Source organism: Saccopteryx bilineata, chromosome 1 (assembly GCF_036850765.1).
Source record: "Saccopteryx bilineata isolate mSacBil1 chromosome 1, mSacBil1_pri_phased_curated, whole genome shotgun sequence".
Classification (NCBI taxonomy): Eukaryota; Metazoa; Chordata; class Mammalia; order Chiroptera; family Emballonuridae; genus Saccopteryx; species Saccopteryx bilineata.
This window is the reverse complement of record NC_089490.1, coordinates 278,629,745-278,652,565: the sequence shown is the minus strand read 5'-3', so window position 1 is coordinate 278,652,565 and position 22,821 is coordinate 278,629,745. Positions and strand designations below refer to the sequence as shown.

General features: G+C 44.1%; 1 protein-coding gene across 2 annotated transcripts; it reads left to right on the top strand.

Moving 5' to 3' along the window:
- The first annotated feature begins 1,020 nt into the window (after positions 1-1,020).
- Positions 1,021-17,892, top strand: CMBL (carboxymethylenebutenolidase homolog). Of its 2 annotated transcripts, none has more exons than XM_066253611.1 (6): positions 1,021-1,322; positions 9,876-10,111; positions 13,809-13,916; positions 14,645-14,787; positions 16,200-16,291; positions 17,187-17,892. In XM_066253611.1, exons 1-6 carry the CDS (start codon positions 1,290-1,292, stop codon positions 17,364-17,366), a joined length of 792 nt encoding a protein of 263 aa, XP_066109708.1. In that variant the 5' UTR covers positions 1,021-1,289; the 3' UTR covers positions 17,367-17,892. The 2 variants fall into 2 exon arrangements, with proteins under 2 accessions (XP_066109708.1, XP_066109709.1); XM_066253612.1 differs by having other exon boundaries at positions 1,022-1,220.
- Positions 17,893-22,821: the final 4,929 nt, after the last annotated feature.

The following is a 22,821-nucleotide window of genomic DNA, read 5'->3' as shown; positions in this document are numbered from 1 at the left end:
CAGTCCAGTGACCCAATTTACAGTACAAAATGTCAAAGGGATCTTTTTTCAGGAATGTAGATGAGGGAATACCAAAAGAGTTGTGGCACTTGTGGACAGAAAAAGGGCCACACACTAAACCTGACAAACTCAGGGGAGGCCTGTACTGCAGGCCTTAAAAACTCAGAGACCCAAAGGAACCATAGAGCATGGTCTGATCATTGATTCCTAACTAAAAGTGGGTCGTGGCAGGTAGTCCTGTTCTAGGCTTATATATAGCTTCCTTGATAAACAGCAATCTTTACCTTGAATGAGTCTACTGTTTTCATGCGTCTAAGATAACATACCTTTGAATCCTCAGTCATTTTCTTTTCTAGACCCCCTGCAGACACAACCTCTGGCACCAGAGGAGACCACATTGCTATTTTGTTGCGGGGATACCATCTCTATGCGCTGCAAATGTTAACCAATGCTGTACCCACCAAAGTAAAGAAAAGTACGTGTCTCTCCACTTTGTTTTTTATCCAGTCCCAGACATTTGCCGCTTTGCTTTTCTCCTGCCCCCTTAATCGACCACCAGTGGATTTTATGTAACCCTCCTTCCCTTTTCTCTTTTCACGCTAATGTATAAAATGAGCTGCAAAACTGTTATTCTCTGGAGCGTTTCCTCAATCCATTGAGATTTTGTTTTGCAACAATTTGCAGTTTGGCTCAAATAAACTCATTAAAATTCTCTACAGGTTTGGTCATTTCTTACAAGGCAGTTATCACAACCTTAGTCAGATGACCAAAGTATGGAGTAGGGCTGGGGTGGGGTAGGGCAAGTATGAATAACTTATTTTTAAGACTAGCTTAGTTTTGATTTACAACGAAGTTACAAGTTTTAGGAGGCAGCCACACTAGTAAATTTCACCGGCTGGCTGTCTTCCTTTTCCAAGCCTCCCTCCCTCCCTGACTCCCTCCCTCCCGATCTCCCTTTTCCCTCACTCCTCCCAACTGCCTCTCCTCCTCCTCCACCTCCCCCACCCCCTCCCGTCGCAGGCCTTCCCCGGAGGCTGGGAATCCGGGGCTGCCACTGGCCCGCGAGGATCCCGCCGCCCTCCCTCCTGCGTCCACTTCCGCCCGGGAGGGAGGCGCCTCCTCCCTCTGGCTCGCCTCTGACCGTGGCTCCGAGTTCGGTAGGGCTGTCGCGAGGGTCTCATCTCTTCCGCGCGGTAGACGGTCTCCAGGCGGCGGACGAGGTACGTGCGCTTCCCCGGCACACAAACGCGCCCGGAGCTGCGCTCCACTCTAACTCGATCGGGTATTGCATGAGGCAAAGAAGGTCTTTGCCATGTGCACAGGTAAAGAATGTCGAAGTCCATTTTCAAAAACCTGAATTTTATCAAAGCAGTACATTGTCATTGCAGAAAAGCAACCCCCGCCATTCCACCTTGGCATATTTCCCTGTATTGCATACACCCCCCGCCCCCATACATTTAAAAAAACATTGCAATCATACTGTATATAAACTTGTGTTTGTTTTTCCAAAGGCTCGTGAGAGCCTTTCCTACGTGCCATTAAATACTCTGCAACTTTTTTTTCCTAGAGTTAAACATTTAGGTTGTATAGTTTTTACTACTAATATAAAGCAATGGGAGAAATGAGCATATTTGCATCAAGATCATTATCCACATTTGGCAGTGTTTTTTAAGGATGGATATTAAGATAAGGTGCTGGGTCTAGGAGTGTGCCGTCCTGGCTGCTGGGTGCGTGCTGCCCAGAAAGACTGCACATTACACATCCACAGTCAGGGGTTGTGAGAAGAAGTGTCACCTTGCCCAGGCCTTGCTAACATTGGGTACTGCCATTTTTGTTTCTTGCTGATGGAAAATGCCACCTGTTGCCGTCAAAGCCCATTTAAGATAAGGTGATCAGAAGTGAGCCCTACGGGTGTCTGGGGAAATCCTTGGAACGGCCCAAGGAAAGGTCAAAGGCAGCTGTGTTCTCTGGCCCGCAAGTGCACGACATGTCTAACTTTCTATTTAATGCGGTCTCGACCATGTACCCTATAGAAAATACAAGCATGCTTGCTGAAAAATAAGTAAGTGGAGGAGCTGACGTTCACAGAATCATCTATTAAAGAGAAGTAGGGCTTTGTCTTTCCCTGCAAGATAGAAAATGCACCCCCAGGCATGTTCCTGCACTGTTGATCCAGTCAAGGAGCCGCGCCCAGTCTTCCCGGGAGCCACCGCCCTTCCGGTATTATCTTTCAGTGTTGCTTCTGTGGTGCCTGCAGGTGGTTTCCATTTCTAAATCTCTGAAGCTTCCAGAAAGTTATTCCTAGACTTATTCGCTTGCTCCAACCTCATCTCTGCCAGGCCCTTTTTCTCGTCAGAATCTGTTTCCTACATTTCTGGTGGGCATCTTGATTGCGTTGGGAAGTATGACTTCCGAGTTATTTAAATCCTTGAGGGTGTGAAAGCAGGAAAACTACACTTACTTTTACCCCCCTTTTTTGCCTTTCTGACTTCCGGTGAGAAAAAGAGAATGCTGTTCAATTATATTGTCAGAACATAATTTTCAGAGAAAGGTAAAGTCATGACTCTCACACAGATGCAAAAAGGAGCATATTTTAAAGGTTCTGTTTTATTTATCAAAGGAGAGAGCCAGGAAGATACTGCAACTGGTTCAAAAAATAAGTCAAGAAGCGCACATTTATACAGAGTTGAAGACTGCTTGGGGAAAGGACACCTAAGGAGAGGAGCGGGGACTGGCAGTTTCTTGGGATTTGCACTTGAAACATGCACCAGTGACCTCCAGGGGCTTTGACTTGTAATTCTGTGGAGGCACTTGCTGTGTGAAACAGGGCTGGAGGCTCCTCAGGAAAACATTATTCATTCATGACACTTGTTAAAGAAGGGCAGGGCAGACTTATTCAGGACCATCATGATAGGTGTAGGGACCACTGCAATGGAGTTTGCAGTAGGAAAGAGATAGGGCTCAACTCTCTCTGCACTTGATCTTAGCCAAAAGGCCAAGAAGCAATTAAACTGAACTTGGAATGCAGCAAGGAAAAGTGGAGATTTATAGCCAGGGAACAGAGTAGGGGTCAGTGGACGGAAAATTACTAAGAGGAAGCTTCAGGGGTAGAGGAATCCAACTAGACTGACTTGACAGGATTTTGGCAGAAGAAGGTGATTAGACATCAGCTTGAGGATGCTGGAGGGTGAGGATCCAGATCAGATATGGAAGATGGGGGATTCTATGAAACTGACTTAGCAGGATTCTTACTGAAACTGGACAATGCAGAGATGAACTTGGAAGCCCCAAAGTCATGACCTAGTTAAGAAGAGGGTTCCGAGGAGTTTGGTTAAGGAGAGACTCTTTGTCAAGTGACCAGTCTATTTTTTCTTTTTGAGGGAGGGGGGACTATCAGTCTGTAGGGGTGTCGGCTTTGCAAGCATACACACATAGGAGGCATCTTGTGGGAATGTTGCGGGAGAATCACGGGTATTAGTGGTGAACTTAGTCTGGCATTGCTAAAGAATGTGCCCATCAGGGTGTCCTCTTGCAGGCACATGTCTTGGCCAACCCTGAAGAGGTCTCCGACTTCCAGAGGCTTTGCCAGTGGGACTGAAGATCTGATCTTAGCGTAGCCAGGATGTGTTGCCAAGCCCACTTGGCATGATACAGAAAAGTCGTTCTGGACACACTTTTTATCAGGACCCCGCCATACATGTCAGACCCACAATCCCATCTCCTTCTAGGATGAGACCAAATCCTTACCACTCACAGTGAATGATGATTCTATATAGGGTCGTGCACAAAAACTGCTTCAGTGGAAAAGTATCCATTGTTTGCAGCATACCCTTCTGGGCTGTTTTAGTCTAGTGCTGTTTATTATATTTGAACAATTTCTGCAATTATTTGAAAGTTGTGGGTAACAAATAGATTTGTAAAATCTGTTTAGTGTGGTAGAGAAATAATTGGCTTCTGCCCATTTAGTGGAAAAATCAGTTTGTCTCAACTTGCAATTCATCTCAGTATTCCTTTATTCCATATAAGCTTGTGCTCTTTTTTTTTTTTTTGCCTTTGAACAAGTTATAACATCTGTCTTATTTGCTCCTGTCATATGTTCAAATAAAATCTGTAATGTGTTCACTTTTATATCTATATGAGGGTCATGGTTTTACTTTTTTTAAACAAATGTGTCATTTGGGGAAAAAGGCAAACTCCTGAAAGGTTTATGCATATAGAAAGTTTCCATATAGTACAGTTAATAGAGCATCAAGGGTGTGTTCCCTGAAGCTTTCACCCCACTGGGGGGTATAGTCTATAGAAACTTCTCTACCCACCATGACCTTGGTCCTGGTCACACAGGCTGCTGTTCTACAGGGCCTGGCAGGAGCCCAGCCTTCCACACACAGCACACCCAGGCCTCTCCTGACCATCAGCCCTTTCTGCAGGAGAATAACTTTGCAGGATCAGTCCTGAGAGTGGGTCTCCTGGCTGTACATTTCTTTTGGAAAGTGGATATCAACTGAGGATAAAGTTAAAAGATTCAGATACAAGGTTAATTTGGAACAACCAGTATTCTCTGTGGTCTCTCTGTCCTCAGGACAGCCCAGATTAAAAAAAATTCAGCTGGAGAAATCAGTTGTCAACAACAGTGAGTGGACATAAAATTCACTGCTACAGATATTGGACTCTTCTGACTTTTCTTACTAATCATAGTTCTATGATGTAGCTAATGAACATAAAACTGTGAAGAATAAAGTTTCCTTTGATCAAATGGCTAGCTCTTAATTTCTTTCTCCTTAACATTTAGTTATGTTATTTCTAGTTATGAATATTTAGAATGTTCTGGAAAGTACACACTATACTATAGCTGCTGCCCATATTCACATGACTCAGATTTTTTCATTTTTTCCTATATACTTCAAATCAAAACCTTTTAAGGAAGTAAAATATAACAAATACAATTAAAGTCAGCAATCTCCTTCCCACTGTCTAATGGTGGTGTTTTATTCTCTTGAGTGATATACTTTTAAAACCCGATATTAATTAATTAATTTATTTTTTTACAGATACAGAGAGAGTCAGATAGGGACAGACAGGCAGGAACGAAGAGAGATGAGAAGCATCAATCATCAGTTTTTCATTGTGACACCTTAGTCGTTCATTGATTGCTTTCTCATATGTGCCCTGACCGCAGGCCTTCAGCAGACCGAGTAACCCCTCGCTCAAGCCAGTGACCTTGGGTCCAAGCTGGTGAGCTTTGCTCAAACCAGATGAGCCTGTGCTCAAACTGGAGACCTTGGGGTCTCGAACCTGGGTCCTCCGCATCCCAGTCCAATGCTCTATCCACTGCGCTACTGCCTGGTCAGGCTTAATAAGATGTTTTATTTTTGGTTTTAGTATTTACTTAGAATCAAAAAAACTATTGTTAGCCCTGGCCGGTTGGCTCAGTGGTAGAGCGTCGGCCTGGCTTGCAGGAATCCCGGGTTCGATTCCCGGCCAGGGCACACAGGAGAAGCGCCCATCTGCTTCTCCACCCCTCCCCCTCTCCTTCCTCTCTGTCTCTCTCTTCCCCTCCTGCAGCCGAGGCTCCATTGGAGCAAGGATGGCCCGGGCGCTGAGGATGGCTCTGTGGCCTCTGCCTCAGGCGCTAGAATGGCTCTGGATGCAACAGAGCGATGCCCCTGATGGGCAGAGCATCGCCCCCTGGTGGGCGTGCCGGGTGGATCCCGGTCGGGCGCATGCAGGAGTCTGTCTGACTGCCACCTGTTAGGTATTTTTCCCCGCCAAGAAGGAAGGAAGAGGGCCGGAGCCGCAAAGTGTGGAATAAGTAAACGGCCTTATTGAGTACAGAGCGCACACCCCGCCTGGCAAGGTTCCCTGGCCCCGAGGAAAGAAAGAGAGATGGAGGTGAAAGATGGAGGTCAGGGAAGTTGCAAAGATTAAACTGCGTGGGAGATATTTAAACGGTCCCTCTATGGAAGTGGAGCTACTATGACATGGTGAAATTTCACTGGCTGGCAGACCATCGCTTCTTTCCAAATGGTTCCTGGGAAGCTTCCTTTGGCGGGCTTGATTCTGGGCGGTCCTAGCCAAAGTGGGCGGGTCTGGGCTCCCCACATGACCATCCCTCCATCCACCGACCTTACACCTCCCTGTTTCCAGCTTTGGAAAAATGAAAAAAAAAAAAAAAAAAAAAAAAAGCTATTGTTGGCTCTGGCTGGGTGGCTCAGTTGATTAGAATGTCATCCTGGCACGCCAAGGTTGCAGGTTCAATCCCCAGTCAGGGCACACACAGAATCAACCTATGATGGATTGATGGAACAATAAATCGATGTTTCTCTCTAAAAATCAATAAATAGAGTTTTAGAAAGCTATTGTCTTTTCTTAACTTTTTATATTTATTTATTGATTTTGAAGAGAGAGGAAAGGAGAGAGTATATGTGCATTCATTGGTTGATCCTTGTATGTGCCCTGACTGGAGATAGAACCCGCAACTTCGGTGTAGCAGGACGATGCTCTAACCACTTGGCACCTGGCCAGGGCTGCCGTTGTCTTTTTTATAGCATTATGTTTTTGAGATGTATCATATTGACATATCATATATAGTTTGTCCACTGAATTGCTATGCAATATTCTTTTCATGAATTTTTTTGTGTCCTAGGGTTGCCATACCAATGATCACAAACTGAGACTTAGGACAACAGAAATTTATTCTCTCAAAAATTTATTCAGTTTTAGAGTCCAGAAGTCCTAAATGCAGGTGTTGATAGAGCCAGGCTCTTCCTCAAACCTTTAAAGGAGAATTCTTCCCTGCCTTGTTCCTAGCTTCTGGTGATTACTGGTCATCCTTAGTGTTCCTTGATTTGCAGATGCATCGTACCAACCCCCGCTCCCCCCCCTTCTGTTCTCTCTCCTGTGTGGCTGTCTCTATATCCAGATTTCCCTCTCCTGATAATGACACGTCATTAATTAGATTAGCACCCACTTGCATCCAGGATGACTTCATCTTAACTTGATTACCCTCTGAGAAGAACCCATTGCTGAATAAAGTCCCATTCACAGGTTCCACAGTTAGGACTTGACCTTATCTTTTTGGGGGAACAGAATTCAACCCACAACAATGAATGAATCACAGTTTATCCCATTCTCTACCTGATGGTCAATTAGATTGCTTCCATTTTTTTTTTTTTTTTTTGTATTTTTCTGAAGTTGGAAACAGGGAGGCAGTCAGACTCACGCATGCGCCCGACCGGGATCCACCCGGCATGCCCACCAGGGGGCGATGCTCTGCCCATCGGGGCGTTGCTCTGCCACAATCAGAGCCATTCCAGCGCCTGAGGCAGAGGCCACAGAGCCATCCTCAGTGCCCGGGCAAACCCTGCTCCAATGGAGCCTCGGCTGTGGGAGGGGAAGAGAGAGACAGAGAGGAAGGAGAGGGGGAGGGGTGGAGAAGCAGATGGGCACTTCTCCTGTGTGCCCTGGCCGGGTATCGAACCCGAGACTTCCGCACACCAGGCCGATGCTCTACCACTGAGCCAACCAGCCAGGGCCAGATTGCTTCCAAATTTTGCCATTATGTCTATGCTATACTTCCATAGCCACCCACCACACGCGTGCATGGGTTCACACACATGCACTTGCATACACACATGAACTTCTAGAGCAGGGGTCCCCAAACTATGGCCCGCGGGCCACATGCGGCCCCCTGAGGCCATTTATCTGGCCCCCGCCGCACTTCCGGAAGGGGCACCTCTTTCATTGAGAGGAGCATAGTTCCCATTGAAATACTGGTCAGTTGGTTGATTTAAATTTACTTGTTCTTTATTTTAAATATTGTATTTGTTCCCGTTTTGTTTTTTTTACTTTAAAATAAGATCTGTGCAGTGTGCATAGGGATTTGTTCATAGTTTTTTTTATAGTCTGGCCCTCCAATGGTCTGAGGGACAGTGAACTGGCCCCCTATGTAAAAAGTTTGGGGACCCTGTTCTAGAGAATACAAGTGGTGGGATTTCTGGGTTGCAGGGTGTCTTCATCATGATAGACCTTGCCAGACATATTTCCAGAGTTTGTATCAGTTTACATTCCATGGGCGCCATCTCTTGGTGTTAACAGACTTATTTACAGCCTGCAAGATCTAAGATGGTACATCGCTGATGTTCACTGATGTTCTTTGTATAATTTCCTTAAATACTAGTGACCTTGAGTATTGTTTTATATCATTCAGGTGTTCCCCTTTGTGAATTGCCCATTCATATCTTTGGAGCCTTTTTCTACTGAGGTTGTCTTTTTCTTCTTGATTTATTTATAAGAATTCTTCATATAGAGGAAGCAACGAATAACTAGGGTGCCACAACCATGAGCTGATGCTTCTCATCTCTCTACTTTCCTGTCTGTCTGTCCGTGTCCGTCCCCCACCCCTTGATAAAAAAAAGAATTCTTCACATATTTTATATAGATAGGAAACCTTCTGCTTTGAGAAAAATATCTGATCCTACTCTGTATCTTGTCTTCTTGATTTGTTTATGGAGGCTTCTATCTTATCGTTTTTTAAATTTCAATAAAAATAAATTTTGTTGTTGTTGAGGAAAATCTTAAGCATATATGAAAGTAGAGAAACTAGTTCAGAGGAGGCTCCTGAACTCACTACCCAGTTCCAACACTGTGACACAGGGACACTCTCCCTCCCACCTCCATCCCCCTTGAGTCTTTCTGAAGCGAAGCCAGCCATCTGGCCACTTTGTCCGTGTGGACGTCTTTGGGTTCAGCAGCCCCAGGTTTCCCTTTCTGACAGTGCCTCGCTATTTAAAAAATCAGTTTGAGAATCTCAAGTAACAAATTTAATCTACTAATATTTATTTGGATCTATTTCAGCCACATGATTTCTCCCTTTGTAGTTGATAGGTTTTACTTTCTTTTTCTTCTTCTTTCCAGCTTTCCAGCTTTCTGTTTGTTTGGTCAGTCTTGTCCTGTCCCTTCCCCGTTTCTCCCCACACTGTCACTGTACTTCCTCCAGATCATTGTTTATTTGTAGTGATTTATAGTGAGTTCCTTTTCAGTGGGTAGTGTTTCTGTCCTGGATTGTGCAAGTCTCTCTGTAAAGTAGGTTTGCATTTGCTTCTGCTGGGTCACCAGGGCCAATTGTTATGTTAATTTCTCAGCCCAAGTTTTTCTACTTGGAAAAAACCTTGTAGATTGGGGGGGGGGTAGTTTTTTTTCTCTCTTCTGGCCTTCCTTATCATATTCCTAGTTCTGGTTGGCAGAGTTTTTCTTTCTTTCTTTTTGTTTGTTTTTTATTCCCCCACTAACTCTGAACCTTGGATGGTTCTGACATGTCATGGGGATGTCCCAGGGCTTCGCTGGACACCGAATCCAGGCTGCATTAGGGCTGCTTCTGGGTCAGCCCTGTCTCCAGCCTCTCTGGGCCGACCAGCACCGGTCCCAACCTGGTTTCAGTTTCCTCTCCAGTCCTGGCTGGGATGCTGTTCCCCTTTAGTTATAAGCCCACCATTTTTGTTTTTCTTTGATGGTAACATTCACTCTGGTATTTCTAGTGTTTACAGTGGGAATGGAGTCTCCCTTAGCTCCAGTCTGCGGTGTTGCCAGATCAGCAGTCATCATTGACTTATTTTTTTTTCTTCAGAAAATAGATGTTAAAACTGTGCCTAATACATATTAAGCATATTAGAGGTATATGCGAACATGTTAAGCTAATATAAAATTGTTTCCTATAATGTCTTCAGATGGACCAAATATCACCATTCATTTCTTGCATGAGTACACCAGGAGTAGAGTTGAAATTAATATTTTTTGTATTCTTGATTTTAGTTTATTTACTGTTCATAATCTGCAGATTTGCACCATTCAGAATATAAAGTGTGTTTCTCTTTCTGTAGCCTGACTTCAGTATCTCCAAAATGGCAAACGAAGCTCATCCTTGTCCTTGTGACATTGGCCATAAAATAGAGTATGGAGGGATGGGGCGTGAAGTTCAAGTTGAGCACATCAAGGCTTATGTCACCAGATCCCCCGTTGATGCCGGCAAATCTGTGATTGTCATTCAAGATATATTTGGCTGGCAGTTGCCCAATACCAGATATATGGCTGACATGATTGCAGGAAACGGATACACGTGCGTATGAAGTTCTGCTCCTTTGCTTCAATCCATGTGAATGTTTGTGATCTACATTTTGTTCCCTGTAGGGAAAACAAAAACAAAAACAATAAACCCGACTATTTTTTAAAATTGATTTCAGAGAGGAGAGAGAGAGAGAGGTAGAGAAAGGAACATGGATTTGTTGGCCCACTTATTTATACATTCACTGTTTGATTCTTGTATGTGCCCTGACTGGGGATTGAACCCTTAACCTTGGTGTATAGGGATGGTGCTCTAATCAACTGAGCTACTTGCTCAGGGCCTGACTATATATTAATTTACATTATTGACTTCCTTATCTCTTTGGAGTGCAGGTAAATGGGAAATGTCACATGAAATTTGACACCCACCTGCTGTCCAGAGGAAGCCAGCAGCTCCCAACCCAAACTCTGAGCATCAGGTCTTCCTAGGAGGGCCCTTGATGTGGGGCCCTGCTGGGCACCAGTACAGGACAGCTTGGGCAGAACCTTGCTAGCTTTGAGATGGACCCATTCCTTGGCCCTTGAAGCATGTCAGCCTCGAGTCAGATGTCACAGGCAGGGCGCCTCTGGTCATCCTGGTCTCCGTGTGAACTAGCATGGCTCTGTCTGAGATAGATTGTGTTGGGCAAATAAGTTTGTGAAATCTGTATTTTGGGGGTTTTCTCACTTTTATTGTTAAAAGTGGCCACTGCTCATGTGATGATGTTCCCACGTGATACAGCTAATTACCTTCCTGCTTGGGAAGGGGCTTGGTTATGCTAATGTGTGCTGGGGGCGGGATTTTCGTACCAAAAAGTTTTAAAAGGAGGAGTTAGGAGGCCCTTATGGGAGGAGACCACGTTGTTGCAGGAGAGAGAGGCCAGTGGTGGCAGAGAGGAGATGGAGCCAAGATGGAGGCGTGCAGATGGGGAAGAAGAGGTGGCTGAGGCTAGTGGGGCCTTTGGTTCTAGGAAAAACCGTGAAGATTCTCCTGGTTGTGGAACAAGAGAACATGTGAGTGGGTTTTGGTGCCTGTGTGTTTGTTTTTACTTGTTGGCTGGTACGAGTCTAGAATAAAGGATGGCCCACCAGTTTTTGGCTCTGCAGTTTCATTATGATCTATCTGAATTGAATGTGAACTTACAGGGGTCAAGCGGCTGTGATGGTGGCCGCCGCCCCTGGCCTTACAGACTGGGTTCCAGAACTGACACCGTGAGACCTCGCTGGTCTCCCCAAGGCTATGTCTTTGTCCGGACCTGTGGTGAATGCTGTCACCTGTTTGCTTTTCACCTGCCCTGGTGTTGGCCACAGCCTCGGGAAAGCACAGAGAATAGGAACCGTTCCTTCCTCTCCAGCTTCAGAAAGCACAAAACCCAGCAATGAGATTTCCTTTGTTTTCTCCAAAAGAGAAGCTGGAAAGCAAACGGTGCATCTTCTTTGTTTTCCTGCAAAGAGAACCCTATTTAAAGGAAGTGGCCCCTGCTGCGCGATGCAAATTTCATGTTGACTAAAAAGAGGACTTTCTCTTGATTTTTATCTTTTTCATTTTAAAGATGAGGCAACTTAACTTCCCAGGGGTAAACCCAGTATTAAGAGAAAACAAACAAAAACAAAACCATCGCCAGACCTACTAGGCTGTTGTTACAGTGTCATTTCCTCAATCCTCCCACCAGCCCCTCAGGCGTGAGCTGTCATTGTTCTCACTTGGGGGTTAGGAAACCGGGTGTGAAGACAGAAGCGCTGTTGCCTCACGTCACTCCATTGCAATTTGTAGAATGAATGGGGTTGTGGCTTCTGTTGTTTTGCTTGGTTCCTTTAGCAGGAGACAGGCTGTAAAAAGAGCGAAGATGCCTGTGATTTAAAAGCTCCTTCACACTTTGGCATGTGGATTATTTTGAGTTGAAGGCAATCAAGACTCAGCAGACTGAATAAAAACTTTTACCTCCCTCTTAACCAACTCAAAGCATTTAGTTCGAGAGCCTGACCCAGAAAGAGAGCTATTACCAGAGACACCATATTTCCCCATGTAGAAGATGCACCCTTTTTCGAAAAATTTGGGGTCTGAAAACTGGGTACGTCTTCTACAGTGATTGTAGATTTTTTTTACTTGTATTTCCCGCTTCAGGAGTTGTATGAATATTATGATAAATAAAACTTTAGTTCAATAACTTTATGTAATACATTTTATTTTTCAAATTTCGGGCCCCCAAATTAAATTCTGTCTTATACATGGGAGCGTTTTATACGTGGGGAAATACAGTAACTTTTACTTGAATGACTTAGCTGTATGGCAGGACAAACACCTAATTACCAAACATCTGCTCTTCTTATTGTCCTGTGACTTAACCTTCCCTTTAAAAGCCTCATACCCCCATATCAGTTCTAACCTTAGGATGACAGATGAGCCTCAATTGCCTGACTGCCTTTGGTCTCCTTTTTTTTATGAGGCTCCCGTATGTATGAAATTGTCGATGTGAGAAACAGTTCAAACCTGTCCTGACCGTATAACTTGCTTGGTTAGAGTGTCGTCCTGATACACAAAGGTTGCCGGTTCAATCTCTGGTCAGGGTACAGACACAGATGGATGTTTCTGTCTCTCCTTTCCTCTCTCTAAAAATCATTAAAATAAAATAAAAAGAAACATTCAAACTGTAGAGAATTTTTATGAGTTTATTTGAGTCAAACTGAAGACATATGCCAGGGAACAAAATCTCAGATGCTCCCTAGAATTAAAGAGTTCTGCGCTTCTTTCCTGCATTCAGAATTACGGGGGGAAGGTAAGGAAGAGTTCCTGGAGGCGGGAGAAGCAAGGTCGGGCCTGGATTACAGGAGAGTCAACGAGATGATGTGCTCTCTTGAGGGTGGTTATGCTTATTTCAAAGATGTGTTAACCTAGATGCATAGAAACAATGGACAGGGCTTGCTTAAGGCAAAGAAAACCCTTTTTTAAAAAAAATTACATGCCTGAGATGTGACTACCCACCACAACTGCCCAGTTAGGAATTTATGATCGCTGAGGTTACTTTCCATAGAACCCCGTTTTTTTGTCCACAAAAATGAATTTGTTTTTCATCTGTTCGTCTGTCTTATGTTAATTTAATTACTAGACCAGCCAAAGAACCTAGAAGGGAAGGAGGGAAATTTTTTCCACCTCTACAATTGGCACGGCCTCAGGCGAGCTGGCCGTTCTCCCTCCGAGTCCCCCTTTAAAGCCCTCATTAGACCACACCAACCAGGCAGGAAGTTGTGCCCTGTTGGCATGCTGGGCGGAGGCAGGGAAAATTGCTTGGTCATAGTGACTGGACATGCTAACCAGGTGTGCCCTTCTGACCTGAGGGTAACGTGAAAGGCCATCTGAGAGGTTTGGGGACAGGAGGGCCCCTCGTAGCCACCTTGCTCCTGGCCCTCGCTGGCGGGGCCCCTTCTGTAATATCTCGTGGAAAGCGTGTCCGGCTGAGTCTCCTCGTCATTTTAGATGGGCTGGGTTATAAGCAGGCTGCCAGAGGCCGTGCACCTTCAGTTGTGAAATCCAATATGCCCTGGCCTAGTGCCAGTTGGCCTCTTTGTTGTGATCAAAGCTGTCCCTTGTGACCATGACTTCTCTTTTTCTGTGAGCAAGAATCACCAATATGGCAAGTTTCTTAATGAATTTAAGCGAATCCCAAATCCCAACAGCAACAAAACTAAAATCAATAAATGTCCCTAATTTACAGAACCATCGTTCCAGACTTCTTTGTAGGGCAAGAGCCATGGCACCCTTCCGGGGACTGGTCCACCTTTCCGGAGTGGTTGAAAACAAGAAATGCCAGAAAGATTGATAGGTAAAGTATCAGCGGGGAGGCTGTGTTTGTGGTGCCCTCCAGGGCACAGGGAGAGCAGAGCCCGGGCTGAGAGGTGGGTCTGGCGTTACTGTTCAGACACCTACCCGTCCTCCAAGTAGCATTTGGATGGCTATGACCCTCGAATTAAGTACATTGCTTCTAGTTGAAAATGTCTTCTCGGTTGTTCCAAATAACCAATTTGCAGATGAACCGCTGGCGAAACAAGGACCACTGTTGTTGGTCTCCTCATGGTTTAAATAGTGCTGGTGGCTGAAGCTCACTCTGCTCTTTGGGTACAAGAGGAGGAGACAGATGATGCAGTGGGGAGTTAGGCAGGGGTGTGCTAAGTCAGAGGGTTTGGGGAGCTGCTCAGTTGCAGCTATGCCTGTTGAAAGGAGAGAAGAGACTGGGGTGTTGGGCAGGGGGAGATCTTGGGGCCCCGTCTCAGCGCCATGCTGTGGCCTGGCCTTCATGCAGAGGCTGGGGAGGGCTGTCGCTCAGCTTTCTGCTGGGAAGTGAGCTGGTCAGACTTGCTGGTCTTTTGGGAGGAGCCCACCTAGCAGGTGGCTGGGGGAGATGGGCTTGGCAGGGAGACTTGCCAGGAGAAGGGTCACTTCTCATTGAGGCAGGAGGCGGTGAGGGCGGAGCTCAAAAGTAAGGCTCTCAGAACCTCAAGGAACAGCTGCTTTCCAGGGCCTCACAAAGTAGCTCTTTTCTTTCTGTTCTAGAGAGGTTGATGCTATCCTGAGGTACCTGAAACAACAGTGTCATGCCCAGAAAATTGGCGTCGTGGGATTCTGCTGGGGAGGTGTGGCTGTCCATCATGTGATGATGAAATACCCAGAATTCAGGGCCGGGGTGTCTGTCTACGGTAAATCTGCCTTGTGCTGACTTCTATAGTGAAATGGGGATTTGTGGCTGACCATAACTACAAACCTTTTCCCAAGCTGAGGGTCCCAGGTTGTCACAAAATTGGCTTTAAAAATTTGATAGTCTAGGTGGAGGTTTGTAATGCAGTAACCAGAGGATGTCACTTGGAGTGGAGAGACCTGGGTCCCAACAGTGTTACTTTCAGAAAGTCACCTAGCTTGATGTCTCAGTTTCTTCACTTAGGATGGAGGGATAACATCTATTTCTGTGATAATACTAATGCTAAGCGATATTTCTGTGAGGACTATCTATGGAAAGATTTTCCCAAGATACAGATAATTCTCAACAGCACGCATGTGCGCATGTGCACATGTACTCACACACACTCTATAAAAAAGGGAAGAAGAGGAAAACCTACTGTAAAATGTAAACAGCAACATAAACCTGTCAGCTCAAACAAACCAAAAGTATCATAGCATTGATAAGAACATTGTATCTGTGAGTAAAAATGTCATACTAAATTCACGATATAGAAGTATTCAAACCATAAAAAAAAGTTTAAAAAATAAGAAAAATTGGCCTTCTTTCATAATATATATGTTATACAGTTATATGAATGATTCTTATTTAGCTTAATGGTTCCCCACTATGGTATTTTTGCTTACTTTTAGCATTAAAAAATCCTTTTTAAGTATTTACTAACACGAAAGGAATAAATTTTCCATTTGTCACCGGGGTTGCTAGAGCATACCGTCCCTTCGTGCGAATTAGCAAAAGGTGCTCCTGAGTGGATGGCTCTCTGGCGCCACCTTCTGGCCGCCATTGCGCAGTGCATGAGCTGAAGAGCGTGGCAAGACTCCTGGTGGCAAACAAATCGCGCATCAGCCAGGTAGCGGGGCAGGGAACATGGCCATTTTTCCTGTGACTCCCTGCTTCCTAGAGAGGATTTATAGGTGAGGGGAGGCCTCGCTGTGCTGCCAACAGGAAATGGAAAAAAAAAAAAGCCAGCCGTTATTTTCTCCAGCTTACTGACTAGGACTATACTTGACCAAACTTGAGTCAGGCTAGGCTCCAACCTTCACCTCTCTCCTTGGCCTACTCACTGGGTCAGTTTGGCGAGAATCCATCACCTTCGATATCTGTGAATCCCCATTAACTTGATGTTGCTTCTTAGTTTTCCATCCACCAACCCACACCCTGCTCCTTGGCAGTAAATCCCACTAGAGCAGTTTTTCTTTGAGACTAATTTCATAGGGCAGCCCACTTGTATGGAGTTGTTTTTAAAAAGAAAATAAAACCCCCAAAGCACATATTTTACTCTGAAAAATCAAAGCAAACTCGTGTAGTTTTCTGTGGCATGTGTGCGGGTGGAAATCACCCCCCCTCACCCGTGGCTCTGTCCCCAACCTATAGGCATCGTCAAGGATTCCGAGGACGTGTACAGTTTGAAGAACCCCACGTTGTTCATTTTTGCTGAAAATGATGCTGTGATTCCTCTTGAGCAAGTAGGTTGGCCTCTTTCCTCTTCTTATTTCTATATTTAATAATAATAGGATTTGACATTTTGGGGGGAACATACTAAAGGGTTCATTTATTGCTTGCTCCAAATATTTTTAGCATTAAGGTTATTTTAATTTTTAACATTGTTTTAAAGTTGGGTTTTATTGGGGACTTAGGATGGGATTGTAACCATCCCCCTTGACAAAGTGCTCTTGGAGTGACCTGGTTACTGGGAGTAGATGAGGCCTTGCCTCCTGTCCCCGCATATGGAATCCTCAAGTTGATAAGGAAAATGCAGAAGAAAATGGTGGTTCAAAAACAGTCACTTAGAAATTATTACAAATATACGGTGATGGAACATGATTTGACTTTGGGTAATGGGCACACAACACAATCAACAGTTCACATGCTATGGAAATATTTACCTGAAACCTATGTACTCTTATTGATCAATGTCACACCACTAAATTTAATTTTCTCAATAAAATTTTAAAAATTTTTAAAAGAAATTATTTATTTATAACCAATATTTGTTAGTATAAATTTCAAATATTTTATACTGGAGTATATTAAAATTTATGTTAAGTATATTAAATATATATACTTGAACAAATTAAATTATATATTGAATATTATGTTATATAGAAGATATTAATACAATTTCAAATAGTGGACATTGTATCATTTTTATATTGCCCTTATATTGCCCCGAATTCTCTCCTTTGCCAGAGGTAAGGACTATGTTGGTTATAGCATTAAAAGTAAAACATTTATTATGGTTACGGTACACAATTTAAAACATTGATGTTGAATCTCTTTTATGAGCATTCACAGAAGATTAAGAGATTGGGATATATTACTAGAGAGAATCAATTCATCATGAATATCTTTGCATACCAGGTGTCTTCGCTGACCCAGAAGTTGAAAGAACATTGCAAAGTGGAATATCAAATTAAAACATTTTCTGGGCAAACTCATGGGTTCGTGCATCGAAAGAGAGAAGACTGTTCTCCTGAAGACAAGCCCTATATTGATGAGGCAAGAAGGAATTTACTAGAATGGCTGAACAAGTATGTTTAGCAGTGACCAGTACAAAATTTTCTCAGGATAGCTTTGGTGCAGAAACTAGCTTTGAAGTACTTAGATTATTTAATTTCTACTTTGGATAAAATAAATCAAGGAATCCTGAAATTCATCACTTCATCTGAAACACAAATTCAGTAGGAAATGTTACTGTATGAAATAATTTAACTTTTAACATGTACCTAAATAAAAATTAAAAAAAGTAGGTTGGTACCTGAAGAACTGGGTTGATAGAGTAATACCCTAACTATTAGTAGAAACCCGGGACTGTGCTGGACGGCGGACAGCGCAGGTGTGGCCTCCAGGTCTTGAATGGAAGACATCCTTTAAAATGACTAACGGTGCAAAGCCTTGAAAACATGGCCTGTAAACTCAGATTAAAAGCCCAATTTAATTAGATGTATTTGTTTGAATGCAAATGAATTTCATGTTTATATATTGTGTTATGAGAAATAGAGATTAAAATAGGGTTCCATTGGCCTAATTTTATCAAGCTAATAAACTTGCTTCTTGAGTTTTTGAATTTGTGGCTTTTTCTAGAAGCTGATTGAAAAATAATGGATTGGATTTACCATCCAGCTGTCCCCTAGGCATTTTTGGGTCCCAGGGACTGGAGCTGAAATAAAAAATCACTGATGCGCCTGACCTGTGGTGGCGCAGTGGATAAAGTGTCAAGCTGGAACGCTGAGGTCGCTGTTCAAAACTGCACTTGCCTGGTCAAGGCACCTATGGGAGTCGATGCTTCTTGCTCCTCCCCTCTTTCTCTCTCTGTCTCTCTCTTCTCTGAAAAGTGAATAAAAAAAATCACTGATGCATTCAATCAGAATTAAAGTCAAATAAAATACCAGCTCCTCAGTAGCCTTGCCACATGTTGGGTGCTCAGAAGCCATGTGTGGCCAGTGGGAATGTGTTGGGCAGTGCTCACCTCCACTAGCAAAGGTGCTTGCATCCTCTATAGCTGCTCCTGTTGACTTTTTTTTTTCAATTTATTCATCTTTTTAGAGAGAGGAGACACAGAGAGAGAAAGAGACACAGAGAGGAAAGAGATAGAAAGAGCAGAGGGAGGAGCAGGAAGCATCAACTCCCATATGTGCCTTGACCAGGCAAGCCTGGGGTTTTGAACCGGCAACCTTAGCATTCCAGGTCGATGCTTTTACCCACTGCACCACCACAGGTCAGGCACTTTTTGTTAATCCTGTTTATCCCCCCATGTGACAGCCCTGCAGTTGGTCTTCCCAGTTGCTGCTGAGAACTTGACTTGGCAAACTAACCAAGCCTAGGCCAGTGAGCTGTCCCTGCCATTGGCCCCTCTCATCTGCACTCAGCAGAAGGGCTGCTTAGATCCCGGCCCACCCAGGCCTGGGCCCTCAGGAGGCTCTCTTCACTGGGTGCGGGAATGGGAAGGGCGTTTGGGCCCTGGATGGAGGGTGGGGCTTTCATCTCCATGTGCTATTCCAACTTGGGGCCATTCATTGTCAGCCCTGGGGTTGCCAAGTCCTTCTCTTCCATTGCTGGGTGGGGTTGCCAGTCCCAGAGGTGTGATGTTTTCCCTTCTGTCTGTGAGAGCAGCAGGAAGCAGTGACTCCAGGAATGAAAAGGATTCCAGAGCCATCGGATATGGTGAATTAAGTATCTGAGGTCGGTTTAGAAATAACCCAAGACAGGGAATATAGGAAGAGGGGCACAACTGTGGAGAAAAGTTTGGTTTTGCCCCATCCTGGAATATTAGGTCGGTTTTCTTGGGTTGTAAATAATGGAAAGCCTGACTCACAATGGCTTGACTAACAGTGAAGAGAATAACATTGCAGTCTCCCACAACACCCCTGAATGGACCTGAGTGGTTCAGGGCTTTACTGATGTCAGAACGTGGAGAGGTGCCTGCCATCCCAGACCCTCCTCATGGGCATGGCTCTAGGCCTCAGCCTGCCTGAACACCAGCCGGCAGGAAGGGTGGGAAGAGATAGATCTTCCTGTAACTCTTAATTAGGGAGGGAATTCTTTCCCAGAAACCCTCTGGCTGGTTTCCCACATGTGCCTTGAAAGAGTCTGGGAGCAAGCACACATCTAAGTGGGGGATTCCATGGCCAGGACTGTTTGGGTCCCCAGGCAAGGAGCAGTGAAGAGTGGGGGTGTGGAGATCTGGCAGCGGTCGGCCCGTGTGGACCTTCAGCCGGGGGAGCCGTCCACCAGGTGTGGGCAGAGGGAGAAGGTGGAGGCAGGATTGGCCTAGAGGAGCTCCAAGTACCCGGGGCCGACCATGTTGATTTTGGGTGTGTACCTAAATTCTATGACTTTTCTCAGTGTAAAATATCTATAATGAGGAAAATGACATTACTATGTAGGTTGTTGGGGGGAAGACAGTCTCATATGGGAAGTATCATCAGCGTATCTTGTATGACTTGGGTCATGGTGGGGATTTCAGAGAAGAGTGAGATGGAGGAGCCAGGGATGCATAGGGACAGCTAGAACTTCCATGAAAATCATGGAAGGAGTTTCAGAAAATATTTAAAATAAGGAGAGTGACCTATCACTGTAGAGCTCTCTGGGCCATGCGAGGATACAGGAGCAGGTGGATGTCTACGAGCCAGCTAGTGGGCCATCACCAGACACTGGATCTGCCAGTTCCTTGATCTTGGACATCCAGCCTCCAGAACTGTGAGAAATGTCTGTTGTTTAAGCCACTCAATCTGTGCCATTTTTGTTATGGGAGCCTGAACTAACGGACAGTTGTTTCATTGAAGTGACAGGCCTGTTATAGTAATTTTTGAGAAAATCTGTTATATATCCAAGTCTGAGTAACCAGTTCATCAGTCACTTTGAAGTAAAAATGGTGTTCCATAAGGGGCTGGTTCAGCAGACAACCACTGTACCTGTTACACAGAATCTGTGCATACTTATGTCAAGAGCTGAGATCTAGTGATTTAGTAATCTGCTGCTTGATCAAGACCACGTGTCAGTGAAAACTGGCATTTCTGGTGTGGTGGTGAAGAATATATGACTGCTAGTATGATTTGGGGCCACTGCCCTGACTCACACTAACATGAAAGCAACTTTACCCACCACTGCTTTTGCACCATCAGTGTAAATGTCTACACAGTGAAAAAGGCAAGTAAGTTAGTATGCGAATACTTTTGCCCTCACTGTCTCTTGAAAGGGTCCCAGACACCAACAGCCTATGGACCACCATTTCAAAACCAGTTAGTACCCATAGAAAACGTTTACAACAGCACTTTGGAGACATAAAATGTCTAACACACTACTAAGGTCCTCCCCATTTCTGCTTAACCCTGCACATTTTCTAAGCAGTAGTTGTCTTCCATAGCCTCTTTTCTGAGGATTTAGATGACTCTCATCTTGCAAAGCTGCTTGCTAGCTCACCTAAAATGGAAACACTTCTCCATGCTTACAAATAATTTAACACCATTCCTGCCCCAATCGTTTCGTAGAGCTATTTCACAGGAAAGGCAAAAGGATTAAAGAAATTCAGTCACATATAAGACTAGCCTCTTGGCCCTTCCAGAGGCATTAGTACTTGAGTGCTCTGTAAGGACCAGGCTATTTAACAAACAGTCCAGCCTGTGTAGGAACTGGGAACCAACAGGAAAATGGTGGATCCTGTGGAAATCTGATCTAAGGGTCATGTGCTTTTAGTTGCTCTTGCCACACATCAGATGAGATGCGGGCCATCTAATGTACAGGGCATGTAGGACTAGACAACTGATTTGGAATCTGAAGATAAAGTAACGCTGCCTTGAAGAGGTGCTTTTAATGAAATAAAATCAACAGCTGTGAAACATCTCTACGTGGTTTCCTGCTCACAGGCTATGCAGTTTCTTCTCTGGACAAAAAGCACCAGGAACATGAGGTTCCTTTTTGGAAGGAAAGACTGGAGTAGTGGCTCTTGCACACCTCAAATCCCTGCTCTATGCTCTGCAGACTGGAGTCAGTCCTTGTACATATTCTCGAATAGATGCATCTTGATGCAGCACCAACGTAGTCACACAAATTATAATAGTGTGACTTCACAATCCACTGTATGAAATATGCACTAGTTTGATGTTCAAGTGAAGTTTAAGGTCTAGTAGGTTTTAGGCTTTCAACACTCGATTGTCTAGTTCCATAAACATTTTAAAACTAGTTAGACTGATATCAGCACTTATTCCAAAATCCACAGTATACTTGTTTAGCAAAACAACCAATACATTAATGTAGAGAACATGATGACTCAATAGTTAGCATTCAGGTTCACACGTAGCAACCCTGACACTTCAATCAGGAATTACCATTTCCTAATTTTAGGAAACCTGACAAGTCCTAACAGCAAATCATCTACCCTGGGTGGCATGTTAGTGAACTTTACCATCAGGATTCTTCATAAGAAATTCTTTTTAGAAAATCTAGACAATCATACACAAGCAAAAGAGCGGAGACAGGACCTCTGGAATTAGACGCCGAGTTTGACCTGGCTCTACAACTTATCCGTCACGAGATGTCTAGCAAGAGATCAAATCTCACCTATAGGATGTGAATACCAAAGGTATCTCCATAGGAACGACAGCTGGCTCGTGGTAACAGCAGCCAATTGTTGGTCACTATTATTTGAGTATAAAATTAATGCAGGTCAACAGCAGTCTACCTGCACATGGCAACTGCAAGACATTCCTTCCACTTGATCCTGGTAAGAAAAACCTCAGCTGGGTTCCAACCTGCCCTTCTAAAAATCTGCGGGTGCTCCAGGAGTCTGCCCACTCTGGCCTGCTCTGTGCGCAAGCTGGCTTGCATTCAGGATGGGGCCAAGACCAGAGTCAAGCAGTAAGAACTATGTGAAGGTTAATCTTTCAGTGCTGGTCTCATTAGCATTGTAATAATATCCCTGGTCAGCAAACTGTGACTCGCAAGCCACATGCGGCTCTTTTACAAAATACCATGTGCGGGTGCTACCTTGATAAGGAATGTACCTACCTATATAGTTTAAGTTTAAAAAATTTGTCTCTCAAAAAAAAAAAAAAATCAATCGTTGTACTGTTGATATTTGGCTCTGTTGACTAATGAGTTTGCCGACCATGATCCTAGATTATGTCAGTGTAACCTATTGCACTTAAGATAGCCCATGATTTTGTGGAAGGAACACTCACCTATGACAGGTCTCTATAACCACAAGATCCACCCATTTAGATAAGCACAGCATTAACTACATTTAAAAGGATCAAGCCCATACACCTCAATTTTAAAATAAATCTCGAGAACAAACTCAATGTTTAAGCTATTAAAATAGATCCTAGAGCTTTTTAAAAACAATGAATTTCTTAAATAAAGGCAGCATTTGATTACAGTGAATTCCTATTAAAGAGCAAAAGATAAAGATGATTTTTAAAGAGATCCCTTTAATATAACGAATACAAAAGCTTGTGAGACAGTATCCCTATAATTATATGTTTCTGAACAAGTGAAA